This window comes from Gymnogyps californianus, chromosome 1 (genome assembly GCF_018139145.2).
Source record: "Gymnogyps californianus isolate 813 chromosome 1, ASM1813914v2, whole genome shotgun sequence".
Classification (NCBI taxonomy): Eukaryota; Metazoa; Chordata; class Aves; order Accipitriformes; family Cathartidae; genus Gymnogyps; species Gymnogyps californianus.
The window spans coordinates 174,572,143-174,594,248 of record NC_059471.1 but is presented as its reverse complement, the minus strand read 5'-3'; the positions used below and the strand labels follow the sequence as shown (position 1 = coordinate 174,594,248).

The 22,106-nt window shown below is 37.9% G+C and overlaps 1 protein-coding gene across 1 annotated transcript in view; it reads left to right on the top strand.

Annotated features, from left to right (window-relative positions):
* The window catches only part of OTOGL (otogelin like), a 100,963-nt gene that overhangs the window by 25,565 nt on the left and 53,292 nt on the right, over window positions 1-22,106 (top strand). Inside the window, exons 18-25 of the mRNA XM_050902545.1 lie at window positions 298-422; window positions 2,245-2,454; window positions 3,247-3,412; window positions 4,523-4,597; window positions 5,742-5,794; window positions 6,493-6,655; window positions 10,003-10,110; window positions 11,381-11,519. Of these exons, the coding sequence (XP_050758502.1) occupies window positions 298-422; window positions 2,245-2,454; window positions 3,247-3,412; window positions 4,523-4,597; window positions 5,742-5,794; window positions 6,493-6,655; window positions 10,003-10,110; window positions 11,381-11,519 (1,039 nt within the window). The remainder of the gene's footprint in view (window positions 1-297; window positions 423-2,244; window positions 2,455-3,246; window positions 3,413-4,522; window positions 4,598-5,741; window positions 5,795-6,492; window positions 6,656-10,002; window positions 10,111-11,380; window positions 11,520-22,106) is intronic.

The following is a 22,106-nucleotide window of genomic DNA, read 5'->3' as shown; positions in this document are numbered from 1 at the left end:
TACTCGAATAAAGGCCAAATTCTCCTCTCATTAATGGCTCCTCCAACTGATTTCAGAGTACTTGAATTAAGTGTGAGGGCAGACTTTGAGTGTAAGAATATTTTTGCATGAGTAAAATATTGAGGAAAAAGCTTCACATGCCCTCTCTTCTTTTATACCTCACAGATGGAAATTCTTTTGACACATTGAATGTTCAATGTGACTATGCATCTAAGGCTTTTCGATGTAGTTGCATCCTCACCCATGTAGTCCATAAGGTCAGCAGAACGCTTGCAGTGTTGATCCTTTCTTTTTCAGTTCTCCAGCAGGGATGATAGAAGGGACCCCACAACTGCATGCCAATGCATGGAAGGTTTCCTCAGCTTGTTCTGTGCCTATCAATATTCCTGTGGTTGATCCCTGCAATGTTAATCAGCAAAACGGTATGTTTTCACATGGGAGTCTGGAATTAGCTGTATCTTATTATTACAGGACATTTTTTGTTTTCTCTGTGAATGAGTTACATACATATACATGTATTTCAACTTCAGTTTTAGATGTGCACTCTTTCTTTCCTTTTTATTTTTTGGCGAAGACCATTCTTTCCATACATTTAGCTTGTAAAATGAAGTAAGTCCTTCATAAGTACAAGCTTATTGATCATTTAATGCTGGGTGTACTGGCCATGAGTCCTAAATTCTGCTGTCTAATATACCTGCAGAGTGCTAGGCAGAACACTGTCTGTAGTCCTGTAAATTATGCCAGTCAAGAGGAATGATGTGATGCATGTTTGTAGATTGACAAAGAAAGTACAGGAGACAGTGTCTTGCTGAGAGTGTTCAGATCAAAAATCCTCTCTCTGGCTTCTCCATGCTTGTTGCATTAAAAGTTTCCTTATCCTCCATCTATGCTCTCTGACACAAACTGATACAAACAATCTGAGATCCGTGGATTTGTTCAAATTCCTGAGTAAAGATTTAGTTTTGGCTGGTTGACATGCCTATGTTTTGCATTGAACTTTCACTGTCTGTTCCTTTCCATGTTGCTGTTCTTTTCAATTAATGAAGACAATGGGCAGACAGTAGTTGCCAATTCTGTCAGAATTTAGTCTAATGTTTTTAACGTTTCAGACATAAGGCCTCAGTAAGGATGTGGGATTTGGCCATATTTAGAGCCTGTGGGAGCAAGCCTAGAATAACCATAAACCTTTAAGAATATGGGGCATTCTAAGACTTTTTATGTCTTCGGCATTGGCTGTCTTCTAAAGCAGTACATCTCAGCCAAGTTAGCTCTCTCCAAGATACTTCATGCCTCACCTTCAGTTTTGTGCTTCCTCAGTGAATGAAGGCAGAGTTTGACATAAATGTAAGCTGCTTAGAGCAGGAGAGTGGACTACATGACCTTCTGAGGTCCCTTCCAGACTGAATTTTCCTGTGATCCTGTAATCATCACCGGAAAAAGCAGTCCCTGAGTAAGTGGTCCTGCCCCACGCTACCGCCTGTGCTGAGCCAGCACAAGCGTTTTTCCAGGTCTGTGATGATCTTAATCTGATAAAACTGAAAAAGAAATTATTATTTGTTTGTTTACTTATTTTGTCAGGTTACTTTTCAACTAAGTCAAGTTCACTCCTTGGATCTAGTTTACTGAGAGACTCCAGAAATCCTTGTGTCAGTGTGTGTATGTGGAGATGAACAGGGAGGATGAAGGGTAGGGACGCTCTTTTAGCAGCAAAATTGGCTTAAATGTGATCCACACTATGGTGTTCCTGAGATATTCCATCACTTGCAGTGGTAGTACACTTCAGCGGTAGGAGGAGGGTCTGTTGGCGCTAGAAGGTATATGGCCAGCTTGGGACTTGCATGCCCTTGAGCTCCAGTTTGTAATGCTTCCTGAGTCCACATGCCAAGAAGTATATGGCCATTGCTGATTTCAAAGCTAAATGAAACTTCAGGTAGGAAAAAACATATTCCAAGCTTTGGAGGACTCTTCTAACTCTTCTGAAATATATTATTTTGCTATTTAAGTTTCCTGCACTACTAGAGGAAGGCATAACTGGTTTTATATAGTTATTTTTATCTTCAGTGGAGTTTATTGTTGAGGGAGTTGCTTACAATATCAGTTTTAAACTAGAACTTTGCAGAAAGACATTGTATACAATTTTTTGTTGCACAACTGGCTATGTCCGGTTTTAATATTCTGTGCTATTTGTTTGACTAACTGTTCTATTAAAATGGATCTGGCTAAAACAATGTCACCTTCTCTTAGCTGGGTATGCATCTCACTGTGATATCATCAATCAAGAAGTTTTTGCTCCCTGCCACGCCTACATCAGTCCAGGATTATACTACCAGCTATGCCGCTTTGACGCGTGCAAATGCGGAAGCGGCTGTTTGTGTAATGCTTTGGCACACTATGCTTACGCCTGTGGCAAGCATGGGGTTGTTGTTGACTTCAGATCTCATATTTCTTACTGTGGTGAGTAACATTTGCAGAACGGAGTACCTTTTAGAAATGTGTAAAATTCTACAAATATCATTTGCTCCACAAAATACAAGGATTGACCTTTTTTGCTGGAAACTAGAATTGTGCTGTGGGCTAATGACATACTCAGGGGAGAATGCTAATAGCCTTTACGTTAGGCATCTGAGTCGGGGACCCTGAGCTGCCTCACAGGGGGTGCCTGTCCCTTTCTGCTGGCTACAGAGAGAATTTAAATTTCTGAGTTTGAACTCCTAAGTCATATGGAAGCCCCTATTAGGCTAAAGTAGTCAGGGAGTGGCAGGAGCAGGGCTGTTCCCTAAGGGAAGGCAAGCTGAGGTGGCAGGGGATCCCCCGGGCGGGCAGGGCAGGGTGGGCAGTGATTTGCCAAGTAGGAGATAGAAATGATTTAAAACAAGGCATTTCTAAACCATAGCGTAATGCCTCAACTGGACCATTCTTCCTCTCTTCGAAGTCTGAGTTACTAGATAGACACACCCACCACACACATACACACTTAACATACATAAAGAATAGACACCTACTGCTTACAAAATAGACAATTTCAGCCAAAGAATTGTCTAACATAAATCCACCTGAATCTAAACATTTCTAACTTAAGAAATCAGTAAAATTGCATATTTTCCTCATGCATTTTAACTCACCCCAGTGCAGCAAGAGACCATTTGCTTTGCTGTTTTGTACTCCCATGATATACTGCTTTGTTTTCTACTTTTCACATTTTAAGAGTATGTTGTTCTCCCTTCTCTCTCCCTCTCTCTCTTCCAGCTGTGATGTGTCACAGTGGTATGCTTTATCATCAGTGCTCTTCTTTTTGTAAACACTCCTGTGCTTCACTTTCTATGGCAAATATCTGTGGTGATGACTGTGCAGAAGGATGTAATTGTCCTGACGGGAAATATTTTGAAGAGTCGGTCAACTTTTGTGTATCAATGTAAGTCAGTCATAAGAAAATAGAATATATGTGTAGGCACGTTTTCCTCTTTCCAGCAAGATTTAAAGTAGTTTTTCTGCTGTTTCCCTCAAGATGTAGACTGCCTAAACAGGATAGCCAGCAATATGTGAAGATTTCATACTTTTTTGTACTAGTCAATAGTAGGGCCTCATCTGCTACTGTGTGTACAGCCATCTACTGCACTTCAGAGAAGATACGTCACACTGCTTTAGAGAAGGGTGCTGAAACTTTTTTAATTCATGGGAAAGCATTTTCCCATGAAAACCTTGTTTTTAACACTTAAGAAGAAATGAGAAGGTATCTACATAGTAGCAATCCGTAAAGTCAGAGATAGTATGGAGAGAGTGGCTAGGAATGTCTTTTTTCTGTCTCACAATGCAAACCCCTTCAGTTAAAAGGAAGGAAATGGTCAATGAAAGGAAATAGTTTTTGTACATTGTGTACCAAAATTTTACAGCTTACAACCTTGAGGAGTTACTGAGTTCAGGTACTGAATTAAAAACTAGAATGAGTATTTATATAAATTTCAAGATTATACAGAGGTGTTGCTGTTCATTGCGACATATATTTTGGAAAGATCAGTAAGTTCATACTGTAGGGATAAAGACTGTTTCAAACTGTTAAAGAGTGTGAGGTAACTTGGTATTCCCGTATTTTTGCATGGTTTCTAGGGAATTCTGTTGCTACTTCTGGCTCTTATCACAGACAGAGTTAATGGATTTTGCTACAATAATCTCTGTCCCATGATTTTGACAGTACTTTGAATGGGAACTACATGTTGCTTTACTACTCCCATAACTGGGAAGAAAAGCTCCTTTCTATAAGACTAATGCACAAAACCAGCAAATAAATAATATGGAGATTGGGGAAAATCCTGGCTTTATTGAAGACGGTAGGAGTTTTGCCACTGACTTCAATACAGTCAGAGAATTATCCTTTAGTTTTTGCCTTTAGAAGTATATTGTAAATATAAAGATTGAGTTAATGAATTATAACGTCTGCTTGTCATAATAGCTTGATAAATGGATTGCCCTTAAATCCCATTTCATCTTGCTTTTGTATTTACATGCATAAATATTCTTTTAACAGATCTGCCTGTCATTGTCATTATAAGGGCAAAGCCCTCCAGCCTGGAGAAATCCTTCCTACGCCAACAGGGTCCTGGTAGGTTTGCGCGCCAAGAATTTTATCTTTCATGTATCACAGTTTGGATGCTACTCAAGAGCCCTCAGAATTTTTTCACATAGAATGAAGGTCTATTGTATCAAGATTTTATTTTTGTTACACGTGTAGTAAAAGGGAGCCTAATATAAATTGGATTATGTACCTGCTTATTTTAACAACATGATACCTGAAAAATTCTGTAAGCCAGGGACTAAAGAGTATCTCAAAACACACACATAGAGGTTGCAGTCCTGTTCTTAGACCTGAGGGCATTATGATAGCAATATGAGGCTGGTTTTGGAAGAATAAACAATGTGATTCTATTTTGGAAAGTCTTTCAAACAAAGGCTTGCAGGGAGCTATATTTGTGTCATTTTGTATTATTAATTCATGATGGAATCTTGACCTCACTGAAACAAGTGGGGAAACCTCCCAGGTTTCCTGGTCAAACTTGTTCATTTTACAAGAAACGCTCTCAACCTGCTGATTTAAAATCAGGTCTGTGATTTGAGTGTCAAGGTTGATTCTTGCTGAGGTCTTATATACTATAGTTGTTATAAGTGAAGCTTGGTAATCATGTAGTTCAGAGGTGAGAGTAGGGGCTTCATTTTTCTGCCATTGCTATGCCTCTGCAATGCTTTGGTTTTTTCACAATTTTTTTTTTTAAGGAAAATGAAAAAAAAATGAGGACTAGGTTTATTGTCGAATATGTTTTTCTGCAATTCTGTATTTTACCACAAAAAGGATCAAGCTGTGTATCCTAACGTCTGTGCAACAGGAAATTTGCATATTCATATGCATATTCACCAAGGTGGATAAGGTTTTCTGTTACACTGCCAGCATCCTGAATCACCTGGCCCTACGTTCCCACAGAGGCTGACATACCCAGCTTCTTTTCTATTTCAGTGAAAGTTAGGCAATTAAATAGTACATGAACACCTTTGTGAGTTTGGGCCCTCATTACAGATCAGCGGTTAGAAAACACCAACAAAATGTTGGTCAGAACTCATGCTTTTGGATTTTAATCCTCCTTCTCCTCCTGATTTCTGTTGTTTAAATTGAGTTAAGCTGTATTATCTTTTTTAACATGTGGCTACAAAACATTTTGCCCTTGAATAAAGATGGGTTTGCTTTTCTTTTCCAGTCAGTGTTTGAATGGAACAGTGAAATGTATTGAAGCCACTACAGAAAATACAGGTAATTTACAGTCTTGTCTCACGTTACAGTTGCACAGAGAAAGTTTTTGACATTGAATAGTCATTTGGTTTTCTCCTCATATGTATTTTCATTATGAGATACTTACCATCATGACATATTTAAAATAGGAGGTTAGGAGCACAAGTTGTCTTGTTTTTTTCTTTTTCCTTTTTCTGTAGCAGAAATTGTACTACTAAGTCACTTGGGAAATTAAAAAAATAAATAATTACATGTGAGGTGTAGGTCAATACGTTCTCATGGGAATACCTAAAATTAGACTCACTATCCATGTTTAGGAAGCCTTAAGATCTTGATTTCTAGAAAGTAAATTTTTAATTAATTTCTAATGGATTTAGAAGGGATTTCAGTACACTGAAAATTATGCCACTTCTAAAGGTTCTGTCTACCTAAGGCATAATTACTCCGTCTTTAAGAATGGGCTGTGTATCACATTCAGGGTGCATAGATCCAGATGCTTAATAATAAGTTTTGGTCTTTTTTTCACATTAAAACATATATCGATTTTATATCTCTGATACAAATGAAGTTATAGACTTTTATTCAGATTGTATTCTTATGTGTACTGTAATGTAGGCTAACTGTGCATTGAAATAAATAGATTGTGAACAAAAACAAATAGAAAACCTTCAGTGTAAAAGAGCAGTTGATCTCATTTAACCTGCATTTTGCATTTGAAGTTCACATATGCCCTGAAGGAAAAATCTACTATGACTGCAGATCTCCTGTGCCTGGATTACCACCAGCGGGTGTGAATTGCGGGATCTCTTGTGCGAACCTTGCCATGAACTTCTCCTGTGTCCCCTCACCACCCTGTGCAAGTGGCTGCACTTGCCCCCCTGGGTAAGCTTTGGCAGAACAACCTGGAGCACAAGCCATATACATATTTTTTACAGTTTAACTCTGTATATTTTTTTTGCTTTTTAAATTCCAGTGGTATCACACCTCTAATTTTGAAGCTATTGTGCTATAAATTTTTGCAGATATACAGTCACAGTTAAAAGGCCAGCTTTTTCTTTTGTCTCTGAGCGCCCTTTTCTCCTTCCTGCTGGTGTGAGGCTCCATGCTATAATGCTTTCTCAGCTGGAGTCCCACAGTTTCTTCATCCTGAGACCATGATTCCACTACCCCATGAGATACCGGCTTGCTACCAGTCCAGTTGGCTGGTATTTGGGACTTTCTGGACAGGAGATGACTCCCACCACTTGCACAGTACAGTTTAGTTGACTGTAGAAGCAAACATGACAAAAAATGGTAAATGTAAACCATTTGTGTTCCTGCTTACTGCCCAAGTAATTGTCTCACCTAGACTTCTACTCAGGCTTACAGTATTGATGCCCAACCTGGGGCAGGGAGGGCAGCGGTGTAAGCTGGATCCTGCCCTCTTCCCCTTCATTCTCTCTGACCTTCTGAACTCAGCCAAAATTTTTTGTTTTCTCAGCTCATGTATTTGGATTTGGTGCCCAGAAACAGTCTGCTGAGCTTTGCAGGGGTCAAATCAAACTACAAAAGCTAAAAGCATTTGTTGTGAAGTTTCTGTCGGGATCAACCACCACTCCCTCCATCTGTTTCCATTCCCTCCCCTGATACCTGCTGTGTGCGCTTTCAGATTCAGAGAGTCAAATATGCTGTGCAAATTGCTGCAATTTGACCTCAGGTGGAGTGCTCCCTGTTTTTCCTCAACATTTGATTTTATTTCACTGTATGTGTAGCCAATGGTCCCCTGACAGTATATCAGTTGTGCACAGATCAGAGCGTAACGGCACTGCCAGAATTCCCCTTCCAGCAACTTGTGATGTTCACAGATGACTAAGCACTGGTGAAGGACAGATTTCAGGCACAGCTATTTAAGATTTCACTAGTTCTTGCCTGGTATTCTGTAGTCCTCTACAACCTCTGCCTCAACTGAGGAGTTAGGTTTCAAGACCATTACTGTTATAGGAATAAACAATTTTTTTTAACACAAAAATGCATGAATCTGTACAAGGCATTATATAAAAACTAGTTAATTTTTACTGAAACATCACCATGATATTTACATGAACTTAAACTAGCAGCATTGTCATGAAAGTTCATTTGAAAATTTGAAATAATTAAAATTTAAGTTAAAAAACAGAGCTAAAGCCCTGCTCTTACAGTCAAATAGTATTATACCTTTTCAAATTGAATATGTTACTTGATTATTTTCTGAATGATAAACTACAAAAGGGGTTCAGACAAGCCAAATCCCAAGTTTCTGACAAATAATGGAGTAAAACACATGAATTATTTGTTAAGTAAGAGGATAAACACTTATTTTGCTATTAGATAGAAAAGTAGATGTGTAACAATTAGTGCAGCTAGTACCATCATCAGTGTTAAATTGTATTTCTGGAGCCATTATGCCTTTCAGGCTCATGGTTCCAAGAAATGAGTATGGCTTTTAGCTAGGAAGGGGCCAGCAGAGTTATCTATCTTAAAAATCGGGTTCAGAAGTTCTCTCTTTTATACAAGAAAATGTTAAGCATATACCTCATGATATTAAATCTATATGGACAAGTCATGAAAGTCTTGTTATGAGAAGTTTTACTGTTATGTCATTTTTTTAATTCTCTTAAGATGCTGTTCTTCTCTTTGTTTCTCCTTTCCCACCTTATTTCTACCACGACCCACTGTTTGACCCAATGACCTAACCTTTTGTGGTGGAATCTTGAATTCTCCTGGAGACTGGCACCTTATTCTAGCATCCCGGGTATTTATGGTGCTCACAAAGTAAAGCAGCTTGTGCGTGGTATTGAAACCCTTTCCTTTGGAAACCCATGACAGGATGGATTCTAGTATGCAAAAAATGGTCCTCTTAAAGTAAAAATGTTTTACATTTTCTATTGTTAAAATTCTTGCACAACAGCTTGTGGTTCTTTTAGTCAGTAGTTAAAGGCATGACAAAGAATAAGAAACACTGAAAGTCTCTGGTATGCTATAAAAATTGAATAGATTAACTCAAAATTTCATGAGGAAATGAGCTGAGAATGACAGTACATTCATCACCCAAAGATACACTGAAAGTCACCCTAACACTGAGCTGGAGATATAGGAGGATAAGTTGAATTACAGAAGTACAGAAGAGTAGTATGGAAAGGGACTTCATGGGGCTAAGTTATTCTCCTGCCCTTAGGTAGCATCAGCAATACCTATGTTATTCTTGGCAGATATTTAACTTCCATTGACCGAGACTCTAAATGACCTTCCCAAGCCATCCATCCTAGTGCTTTCCTGTCTTTAATAATTTTTCTCAACACTTGACTCTTTTACTTAACCAATTAATGATCCAGTAATTATGGGGAGAAGAAAACTCTAATCTATGTATTCCTTTTAACTTCAAGTGAAGCAATCTCAGGATCATACTTTGAGAACATATCTCTCTGTACTCTCAACCATGTGTTACAATGACAACTGCAGGAATTGCTTCCCTAAAGAGCAACATTGGGCGTGTCAGTAACACTTTTTTTTTTAAAGTTAATGTTGCTAAGCAGGTGGAAATGAGGAGATAGCAAAAAGTGGTTAACCACATCTCCGGGTCACTTATTAATGACCTAATTAGATTTGCCACTTTTTGCATTAAATGCTGCTGTTTTGTCTTAACCTTGTTAGTTGTTTCCACTTCCCTGGGGGCGGCAGGTAACCTCCACCACTGCCCTTCGTAAACTGTGTTTCTTTTGTCCTGCTAACTCTGCAACAGCTGCCATAGCCCAGCTCACTATCCTGTGCTCAGAACAGGACAGTTGCTGCTCTGTGCAGAGGAGCAGGCACATCAGTCCAGCTGCTTCCCTGGGACAGGAGGATGAGGGAGGAGCAGAGAGGGACGGGGAGCCCAGCTGCAGCCTCAGCAGCGTGCATAACACACTGATGCTTTGCAGTTTGCAGGGAGGAGTACCTACACTACCTGCGCTCTTGCATAGGAGCTGCTGTCCCACACCAACATACCCCTTTCGAGGTAGAAGGAGAGCTGCAGCTGTGAGCTTTGCGAGGTCTCCAGCTGTGCACAGTGGAGATCATTTGATTCAGAAAGCTTTTGCTGCTGAAACAATTGTCCTTGGCTGGACAGAAGACCGGTTGCCCTTGGTGGGGTTTAGACAATACACTACACATTCAGTTATGTTGATCTACTTGTGAATTTATGCTTTCATCTTAATTATTCTTTTATTTTGAAGGATGGCTGAGCATAGAGGGAAATGTTATATTCCTGACAGTTGTCCATGCACCTGGAAAGACAGGGAATTTCTGTCAGGAGAAGTGATAGCTACACCATGTTACACCTGGTGAGTGACATGCATTTTGCATACTACCCGATCATCTGGGTATAGCCACAAAGTGAAACTGATACAGAAAACATGTTGAGTACATTGAAAATCAAAAATGTGTATGCTTGTTTATAGACAGTTAAAGGATAAATCTTTTATTAGGCTCACTAACAGACTTGGAAGAGTAGGCAGACTTTTGGGTGAATGCTTCTTCAGGTCTGAAAAGAAAGCAGAAGTTACCAAGTTAAAATGCAGCCAAGAACAAATGCTTGATTCCACACATATCAGTTAATCTCTGAAAGAAAAGACATTTGGCATTTTGGAGAATAGAATATCATGAAAGACAACCAAGGAGAAAAAAAGAGAAATTAAATATATGACAGTGGTAAATAGCCTGCTCCTTTGGGAACTGGACTGTTTGCAGTGTAAGTTACCAGTCAGCATGAGCGACTGCATAGGAAGAAGATGGGCAATTAAAAAAAAAAAAGAAATAAAAAAGCGTTAGCATTGGAAAATGAGCTAGTGCCCAGCATCTTTTTTAAGGACCCTTACCTGACTCACAGTGACGCAAAAGTTTTTCATCCATTATAATTTGCTTGCCAAAATATCTATCTTCAGTTAAGTATATATTTAATAATAACAAAAAAAGTTTGGCATGGCAGCTTTTAATCAGTTAAAAACTTCATTGGTGAATCAACAGAGCTTATACACTCACACAGGCAAAACTAAAGGCTGTCAGTACTACCTTCATACAAATTCATGTAAGTCACTGAATGTAGCTGACAGAAAAAGTAATCCTGCAAAATATCAGCATTTATTTCCTAAGGTCATTCTGTACTTGTCTGATACCCTGAAATCTTACAGGTAGCAACTGAAGGTCTTTTGCATTGAATATGTGCAGATTTTTATCAAAAATTCTTGAGAAAAAATATAATATTGATGTTTTATGAATGAGCATGTTGTGGCATGGTGTCTTATCTATACTGGAGGCAGTGATGGAAATATTTGCATAAGCCATAAAAATTTTAAGATTTTGCATTCATTTCTTATGCATTTTTATTGTACATATGTGCTGATGGCAAAATGCTCAATACTTTTCTGCCATGGCATCACCAATAACTTCAGAAGCAATCCACAGACTAACTCTGTGTTTTGAGGTCTGAGAATTTTCTTCTTTTTATGAATTTCTGTATGACTTGAAATAAAGAACCCAAGAAAGCTCTCTCTTGAAAATAAAAAGAAAATGACCCTGCTATGGGAAGATACTGATTGTTAATTTTCCTTACAGTGTTTGTCGGAGAGGGATATTCAATTGCACTAGTTACCCCTGTCCTGCTGTATGCACTATTTATGGAGATCGACATTATTATACCTTTGACGGATTGGAGTATGATTATGTCAGTGACTGCCAAGCTTACCTGCTAAAGGTAGGAAGATTTTTCCTACATTTTCATGTGTCCAAGTGAAAGTTTCCGTGAGAGGGCAAGTATTTTGAACATCGGGAGATGATCTATAGAAACAAACATTAAGAAAACAGGTGCAGAACAGATGTGTCTGAAAGGAAGAATCTGTAAATGACATTTTGTGCTCAGCCATTTGAAAATGATACATGGATGTGTCCTTACGTATCTATGTGGTCTAGAGAAAAATAGAAAACAATGTTTTCTGTTCTACCTTAACCATGCTTTCATCACAATGAGCGAAGAATAACACTATAGAAACTGTTCTAGAACTGGGTATAATCTATAGATTTACTTAATAATTTTCTATAAACTCTGCTTGGCAGAGGGTTAATGATGACCTCTGAGGCTGCTTGGAATCCTTCTTGAATGTGATCTGCATCAGATCTGGAGTGTATGTGTATAATAATATCAAACACAATGATTTCATAATTCAACAATGAAATCCTTCACTGAGATTGTCTGGCAGCTACATGCTAATGTACCTCATAGCACACAATTACAGTACATTGCTAGCCTTTTTTGTTTAAAAATACCATTACTGACATTTAGAAATACATTCTATTACTAGCAACACTATTGTTTATTATCATTGTTGCTATTATTAAGCCTAAGAGTCTGTCTTCTGAGTTACAGTAATGTGTTTAGAAGAATATTCATTTTCTGCCAACCCTGACTGTCTAACCTTAAGAAAAAGCACGGTTTCTCAACAAGGACTACTGCAAGTAGTTTATTTCATGTATGCTTTAGTAGAGTATTCACAGCTGTGAAATAAAATAGATTGGTTCCAGATTTTTTTGTAAAAAAAAAAACAACAAAAAAACCAACAGAGAAAGGTTTGGTAAAGATAATAAGAATACCTCATAGCAAACTCTGGCAGGTATCATATCGTCTCATAAAAGACCTCCTACTCTTAGAGGTATATGAACCTTTGCACAAACCTTCCTCCTTTAAGATGCAAAAAATAGGGGTTTACCTGTAAAATCATCTTGCCTGTATGATGAAGTGGAAAGGTGGGTTGTCATTGCTTAATTCTTATGCCATCCAGCCAGAGAGATGTTTAAGACAAATCTATGCTGCTTTTTCAAACTTTCAAACTATCATCAAATCCATGGTACTGGAATGTTTTAGTTTTACAATCAAATGTCACCTGCCACTCTACTGCATAAGAAAGTACCTATCTGGAAACAAACCATGGGGAGCATTTGGAGTCCAAGAATAAAGTTGGCAGCCACATAATTAAGGCATGTGGCACACTGCCAACAGGCCTTTCTTCAGGTGAACATGATGACACAAATGCCGAAAATGCTGCCTACGTAGGTCTGCTTTTCAGACTTTTCAGACTTTTTTCAGATTTCGAAACTGTTTTTTCCTCCAAACTTAGCTAATCTGAGAAAGTATGGCCTAATTTGTTAATCATTTTTCTTTCCTCTTTAGTATATTGAAAACTTTCATGATCTCTATTGAAGGACTGTTTATTACAAATTAGGCACTGCATAATTATGTCTGGAACAGATGATGTATCTGTGGGCTCATTTTTGACTGTGAAATGTTTGGAGAAGTTTTAGGGAAAAAAAAAAAAAGGAAACAAAGGATGGGATCATATGGCAGATGCCCAAGAGCTTTGAGGGAACTAAAACACAGAACTGATGAACTGTGTGATGTGCAACCCTGGAATCAGAGGAATGGAAGACGGCAGTATAACCAAATATTTTAAAAGAACTCCATGGCTGAATTTGGCAGGAACAGACCAAGATGTCTTATTTACATATGAAGGAAATTAATAGAAATTATAATAAAGAGAAATGACAACTGGGGAAGAGTTGAACTTTTTTTTTTGTAAAATAAATTCATGCATGATGAATCTTCTGAGTTATTCTGTGAAGACAATAAACATATGGATGAGGATGATCAGGTCAATATGTGTGTATTTTAGCTTAAAGACCTTTTGGAGACAGATTTCAACAAATATTTTTTAGAGACTAGTCTCTCATAGGATGACAGTGAAGATTCTTTGGGACACAAATTAAAAGTTAGAAGTTAAAAGATAGGAATAAATGGCCTTTTTTTACAATGGAGAAATCCATGTGACATCGCACAGGGATCCATGCTGAGGCCTGCATTCAGCATCTTCAGAAACAATTTTGAAAAGGTGGTGTAAAGTGGAGTATGCTGATGGTAAAGAATCAATCTGAACAGCTGAAACAAAACGGACCATCAAAAGGTTCAGAAGATCTTATGGCAAAAAACACCGCATGATAAAATGGAGGATGAAATTCAACAATGAAATATGCAAATCATTGAACAGAAAAAATAACTGTAACTATGCTACCATGAAGATAGGCACTAAATTAGCTACTACTATGCAGGAATGGAATTTTATGTGAGAAAAATATCTGAAACAGATGTAATTGGCATCTTCCTAGTGGCAACCTGAGTGATAATCCAAAGAAGTGTCATCCATTCTCCAATTTCACATATGCTTTTATTTGCATGTACATAGTTACACCACAGTTGTACCACATACATGTATGCAGTTGACATAAACTACATTATATGTGCCGACATGATAGCATGACGAGGCTGCTCTTTTTTGAAATATGCTTTTGAAATATGTACCTAGAGCAGAGGTTTCTACGGCTGTCTCTTCATAATCATCCTCCCCTACATTGTGGCCATGTGCAGTGACATTTTTTAATAGTAGTATCAGAGTAATATAATGAGTCTCCCTTGAGCTACTCTTTGTTCAGAAGGTATGCAAGAGAGCCCTGCCTCTTATAGCCTGTTATCCAAATACACAAGCCAGATGAAAGGTGGAAAAGGATATGTAGTTGCAAAAGTTTAAATGCCTTGCCTAACACCTTGGCAGGCACAGCTGTCCAGGGCAGTCTTGCCACCTAAACCATGCTACCTGTTCTACAAACCAACATATATTTTTTTTAAGTTAAATCGTAGAATCATAGAATGGTTTGGGTTGGAAGGGACCTTTAAGGATCATCTAATCCAACTCCCCTGCCATGGGGGCTATGAGCTGTGTGCTTCATGTTCCCCACCTGTAAGGTATTACAGAACATCATAGATTTGATAGCTGCTAGTACACAATCCGTTGACTTAATAGTAGGTCACAGTGCTGTTACGAGGCTGATTTTTATGGATAATGTGTAAAAAGCTCACCAAACATCTGAAATCGAAACAGCTGAAGTGGTTGTAATATCGTATGTACAACACTGTAATAACTTTGCCCTTTCCCTTTTACTAGTCTTTTTCCTGTGAGAAGTGGACTGCTTTGTCTCTGCTATCTTACATACTCTAAACAAAGGTCTTGTAGCAGTGCAATAAGGGAAACGATAACTACAATAAATTTGTTGGCATACTAGTTCTTCCCAGAGGTAGAACTGAATCCAAGAATTATAATCTGAATCCCATGTCCCCCGTGGCATGATAATGCACTGTTCCCATCCATGTTACCAGCCCTCACTGTTTGATTTGGCTGTTAGCCTCCCTAAATGTGATCTGTTTGAACAGCTCTTTAATTTGTCACTGTATTGCACGGTACCAAACAAAGAAGTCATCCTTACCTTTTACTACGTTTTTAATACGGAGCTCTTGTGTTCTTATGGGAGAAAAAACAAGTATCAACTTTCAGCCAATTATGAAACTTCAAACTTTGTTTTCAACGTCAGTATCATCTGTCAGGCCTTTTTGTTTAAGGTGACAGTAGCTGTATAAAAAAGCCCTTTTTAACTAGTTCAACAGATATATCCATCAGTCAGAAAATGACCAAAAAGATTTAATGCAGCAGTTAAGAAAATTAGGGCAATAATGTCTCATGAAATGATAACTTCATCTTTTTCAAGGAATTAGGAGTTTTACATTACATACTGAGAAGTAAAGTCCCTGTATGGATAAATGACATTCACAGAGAAGACATCAGTATTTGCTTCTCACATTTTAAAACCTCAGTAATTTCAAAGGAAAAAAAGAAAAATCTTAGCAGGCCACCTCATTTAATTTTCATCAGTGTAGATCATGTAAACACTTTGTTTTAGTTAATCTGAATATTGATGAATTTAAGCCAACCAATTTCTTAGTTAAAAAGATTTAAATAGCTTGCTTTCTTCCATTTTCTTGCTTATCTTCTGTCTTTGATGATACTATATTCTTTCCCTAACAAAATGGTGTTATTTTTCTAGCAAACTTTTACTGCATGTTATTTGTACTTGCGGTCTATTTCTTCCACTTGCCTGTTTCATAGACTTCTGCTTTTATAGTAAAATTGCTGTTTTTCTATCACATGTGTTGGCCTCTTTCTAGCTTTGTGGTGGTTTTCAGTCCCGCAGTTCAGTGTGTTTATTAAGGCTTGTAGGGTCAGTGCCCTTGGAGCCCCTCACACTTGTTCTCTTCTGAGTGGCAGGATTATATTTTCTCTGATTTGGGGGAGTCTCCAAGCAAGAGTTTAAAGGGATAGTCTACCCATCAGAATATCCTCGAATGAGAGGGAGCTCTGTTGTAATGCTTATCCGCCTTTAAAAAAAAACAACTCAAACAATCCACTGAAGTCTTTCCATTAACTTTAGTAGGTTGTCAATAAGGTCCTAAAGCCAAGAAAAGGAAGGACTGTTTTATTCCTGTATCCTGAAAGATGGAGGTCAGCAGAACTAAGCCCTCATCCTCAAGTATTCACATTTTATGGATTAGTCCTAACTTTAAAGTATGCAATAAAAATATTTTCACTTCTTTTCATCTAACTTTGGGGGTTTGGCCATTTTAAAGTCACCTTTTTAATCTTTTTGATGCAACCATGAAGGCTCTTTTGAAGCCAAAGTTATCACCAGATTTACTGTGTTGGAGGATTATGAAAGCAACAACCAGACATTTGATCAAATAATTGAACTGTTACGCCAATTAGAAGTGCAGATGTAACTCTTTTGGGTCAGGATACACCACACGAGAGGCTATTTGTTAACGCAGAGGTTCATTTAACAAAACATGCATGATCTGGTGAACCAGTACTACAGTTTCCCAAACTATTATCCTACTGATGAGCAGTCCCCAGTGTTAGATACCTGGTCTGCCCTGGGGAATACAGCAAGGGAGCTCTTTTCTTGCATACCCTTTCTTTTGTAACTTGAGGCAAGTTCAAAGCTCTTAGTTTATGATGCTTTTATTAGAATGCTTAATACAGAAGTTGGTTGATGCACTGATAATCTTTTACGCATTACTTGCTGATATATTTATCTTGATTGGTAAATTTGTTAAACGATGCCTGGGCATAAGCTGGAGCAATCACACACAAAGCAACAATTCTTCAGTTACTCATTTGTCACATCTGAGGAGGCAGAAGTAACCTTTATCCCATTTCCCCTTATTGAATATCTGTAATTTTTTGTGCAGCTTTTTTCAACATCATTTGTGCCAGGTAGCCAGTCTGTAGATCCATGAAGTTGGCAAACCCATAGAATGAAATAGTATTTTGCATGGTCTCTCTCGTAGCCTGTTTGTAAAATTAATACATTCTGCTTGCTGTTAGTCACCCTATGGAGGACTAAAGCTTCAGGTTCATGGTTAACCAACATTGTCAAGCTGACTGCTCATAGTTAAGACAAATATTTTCCTTTAATAGACTCTGAAGATTTTAACGGGAAAGTAAATAATGTTGAATTTGAAATTACAAATGTTTTAAATTGGAAACCTGACTCTAAAAGTAATTTTCATCTATTCAGGGAATAAAACTGTAACATGGGGTTCCAATCAGAATGCCTTTAATTTTTTAATTAACGTATCTAATCCTCAAAGCCACATTCCAGCAAATAGTTTCATGAGTAAGTGATGTGCCAAAATATGTCCACCTAAAACACTTGTCAAATAATTTATAGCAACAGTAACTGTGTAGAAATAATGATGTGTTTCTTGACAATTTGCATGCAAATTTGTGTCCAAAAAAAGAGAGACTACATTTCAGTGAAAATATTATTTACTGTAAATAGTTTGCCCTGCTCTAGTTGCAAAGGATACTAACAGTTTGCTTTTCATCAGTCCTATGATTTCAGAGGAAACCTTTCTGGATGCCATCTTTTTTCTGGGTCTCTGGAAGTCCTGTAAGGGTCAGTAGCGAGCTCCCTGTGGGAGACGTCCCTTTCCATCCTTGTCTTCAGCTGGGAAGCACAGTGCTCAGATAACATTGGCTTGTACCTGTTTTTCCATTTGTTCTACCCCTTCTGTGAGCAAAAGATCTGATTACAGTTGGCAATGGATTTATGCTCTGGTTTCATTTTCTCCAGATCAATGATTTCAGACTCAATTACCTCTACATGCCTTTCCATCTCCACCACCTGATTCTCCAGACCATTAAATTATGCAGTGAATGAATCACTTTTATTCTCCAACAAAGGAAAGATTTCTTTCAATTTCTGCAGATTAGCATGGAGAGCTTCCAGGAAAGGCTTGGGGGAAAGTTTCTTGCCATGAGAATGGCAATTTGGAGGCAGTGTGTGCATGGTGTGACTCAGAAGTTGGATCGTCTTTCTGAGGACCTTGCCATTTAGCGACCACACAGCTTGAAGAAAGTGACCTTTTCACCTTGAATTTCTGCTTTTGGGTTAATGTTCAGCATCCAACAGCCCTTTGGCTATACTGACTCTAAAATGTTATAATCTGATGGCTGCCTGAAAAGGCAGTTCAATGTAAGAATGACTGCCTGAGTCGGATCGCCTCTGGAGGGTACACCTTTGTGGACTATTGATGCCCATCTTCCACTGACACAGCAGCAAAAGATGAGCAAAAACCAGCATCACATGCTGCTGTTTCAGGAAGCTGTACGGTATGTTGGCAGCAGTAAAATGAAAGCCTTTTGCTGTGTTGTTTGAAGTGGGAGTATGCTCAGGCTAGTCACCTGCAGATGCTGCTTAGCAGTTTATGGCCTCTGACTCTGGGTGTTGTCGGTGAGCTACAAGAACTGTGAATTAAATTTACTCTGGTTTAGGCCAGGATATGAGTATTTTTGTTTCTGAATGCATAGAAACTAAACTTCAGCAGTGTAAATGAACACATTTAACATTCGTTATATTTAAAAAAATAAAAGCTTTGTGCAAGTTCCAGCTTTCTAGCTCCTGCCATCATTTGCTGGAGCTCAGAAAAGGCAAATTTATCACCACGATGTCTTGTCCTTTTTTTTCCTGTTATGTTGTGCTTTATCATTACAACCAACAATGATAAAATATTGACATTCATCATGCACTTATTAATAAAACAATACAAATAGGTCGCATATAAATACCTGTTCAGATATTTAAAACTAACACCACCAACTGCGCTGCTGATTTGTGATTCAGAATAGCTCATGCTGCAGAATGTGCCAATTGGAAACAAGTATTTGAATGCTCCCAAATCCTTAATCTTCAGAATATCTCATTTTTAATTAGAAAGGGATTGCAGTAATGTGACCTGTGCAAAAGCCAAATCTGATACACAAGTAGGCAAAGCTAAGTAAATGAAACAAAAGAAAATCTGTTTTAAATGATCTTTTCTCAAACTTTTTAATATAGTTCTCTTAAAACATAAAAAAGAAACACAAAACCTTTCCAGTGATCTCTATCTGATTAATCAACTTTTTCAAAATTAAGAAATGTTGACTTAGAACAAGGTTTTGAAGTATATCAAGTAAAATATTCCATCATGTACTTTTCATTATCAGCAGTAGATTTTAAAAAATTATTTGGATTTAAAAAATATTGTTAACAAAACCTCAGAACACCCAACAACTCTATATTGCCATAAAATCTACTACAGAAAACGTATGTATAATAAAATATGATATGATTTATTTCTCCTATTGCTTGTATACATACACACAGATACCTGTAATGCATCTTTCTCAAGAGTTGTTGAGAGTTTATTCTGCCTGAGGTGTATCCTTTTGGGAAGTCACTTTTAAAGAAATAGGAAAGAGTTATCATGGATGCATTAGCAGACATCTGGAAGTTGTTTGAGGGTGAGTCAGTAGCTGGAATAATCTCACTCCCTTTGAATTTGCATCAGTGAATCTACTCAATCATGTTGCTCTCCTCCATTTCTACTCAACTGTGCAACAGTGCTAGAAATGTGTCATATCTTACAGGTGTATTGCTAGTTTCTTTGCCATATTTTAAGTGGAAATAATCACATAATCTGCAGCTCTGTAGAAGATGCTGAGAAAAAGAGAATTTATGTGCATGTGTGTGTGCATGAGCAATTTAGCTCTTAGGTTCTTAGTTCCTATATGTGTTTTTTTTAAATGCTTATATAGAAATACATAACATGAATGGAAAAATAAGTACTATTACTATTCCTTTTCTCTATCCTGTAAGAGGATCACCTACTATCTTTCCTATAATATTGTTTCTCAACTTTCATGTGGATTTCTTCCCAAACTGAGACAGTGTGTATCAGTGCCATCTGCTGACTCCAAGCAATATTGCTCCAATGTTTGAATAGCTATGGGGAAAAGCATTTGACGATACAAATTTGTACAGGATGCAGAAGCTGGGATTAAATAAAGTTAGACAGAATGTATATATATAATTTTGAACTGATACAGAAGAAATTATCACACCAGCAAAATGAAAGAAGCCTTCCAATAGGAGGTGCTTCTTGGTGTAAATTGTGAATGAGTTTTGCATAATTAATGTGTTTTCACACAAAAGGAAAATAGGACTAATCTATCTGTATCCAGTTCCCAGTATGTCCCTAGATGCTTTTATGGCCACCCTAGTTTGCAAGTTAGCGTATTGTAGAGAACAAAAGAAAAAAAATGGGGAAATCAGGGTATTAAGAATGGAAAAGAATGAGTCTTTACACTGAACAGTTAGAGAGATTTTAATGAAACTTTCCAAGAAGATAAATACAGCCACTTTTAAATTGTTTTCTCCCAGGCTGCATTTTGACTATGTAAGCACACTACACAGTGTTGTTATTGGTTGATAGCAATAGAAAATTTCTAACGGGATATTGAAATAGAAAGTTTCTAACAAAAATAAACCCTAGCATTCCCAAGCACTACTAAAAAAAAACAAAAAGGAAAGCAGCGCTTTGCTTTTTCGGCTAGGAAGAAATATGGAAAAAAAGTGCAGTGAAGTCTAGAAAAAGAATGTCCTGAGAAGTGGGACTGACAATGAGCTTTTGACTGACTGCCCGGAGCTGTGACTCTGTCTTCCTTGTTGCTTGGCAACTCCATGTTATCACAAAGAAACTGATATTAAGTTGGAACAGGCTGGATATGGTAATTTACGTGGGAAGATACTCTTGCAGTGGGAAAACCATTTTATTTCTAGTTTCTGTCAGCATAAGTAGGTTTCACATGATGAACTGTAGTACATCCCCTGTTGGGTGCATTTTACCTAAAAAGGTAAAGAGCGACTCTGCCTTGGAAAGAGACTGTGCAGGAAAAAAAAGAAAACCAACAAAAAACCCCACCTTGTTATTCATTAGACCTGCTCCTAGTGTCTACTCAGACATTTCTTCCAGTGGTAGTGACAAAAGCTTGTTTTCATACCTGTGTGGACCTAGTGCAGATTAGAGAGATGGAACTCAATCATTATCATTTATACTATCACAGTCCCTAAGAGCTGTCGAGATTTCTCCAAGACCTCACTTATACAAACATTAAAAGATGATCCTCACTTTTTCTAAATAGTGCCTGTTCTTTCTTTTGCATTGGCAATAGTTAAGTGCTAAGTTTCAATTGCATTTTATTTCTTCCCTGCTGAAAGACGAGGCTGCACATGTAGCAGTTAGTTACAGAATGATTTGAAGACCATGATAGAAACTGTCATTCAACTTTGAATTTGGCTGGTACTGTATGGCTGGGAAAGGACTCAATTTTTACTGAGGTGTATGGAGAGAATAGCAAGGGTATGTACGTAAAGCAAATCTTATCGTGAAAGCTTTGAGCCACAAGAGATACGTAATCCATAATGGTGTTTTTATATCTGGCTTTAGGTCTATGATTTAATTAGAAAGAGAGAAAGCACAGAAGACTCAGGATTTAATGCAAAGCCCTTTTTCTTAAATGTCTCGTTTACTCATAGCTCTGCTGAACCACCACCACTGTCTCTCTGCATTTCCATTCTGCATCATTTCTAGTAATTTAACACCAACATGCAGTCCTACAAGTAAGGAAGTACTTCACATGTCTTCAGGACTCCCTGTTCTGGCTTTGGTCAGCAAAACACTCCCTGTCCCTAGGCTTCTCTCTACTGCAGAGTTAACTTGAAATATAACTCAACTTTTGCCCTTGGCTCAAATCCCAGCCACACACAAAAACTTCTGACTTGAGTATGTTGATGCTGTTCAGCTGAAGGGATTGGCCTGGACTGTCAGAAGGCACAGGCAGCAGCCTCTGTTAGCATAGCTGATACAGCTACCCGCTGCTGCTCCAAGAACTTGTCTTCATTGCCAAAAAAGGTGTATTTTTACTGTGGGATAATTAGCCTGAATTAACTATCCTTATTTAAAATAAAGTCCTCCATCTCTTCTTACAGTGAAGACATTGCTTCCCTATTAACTCAGAGTGTCCTC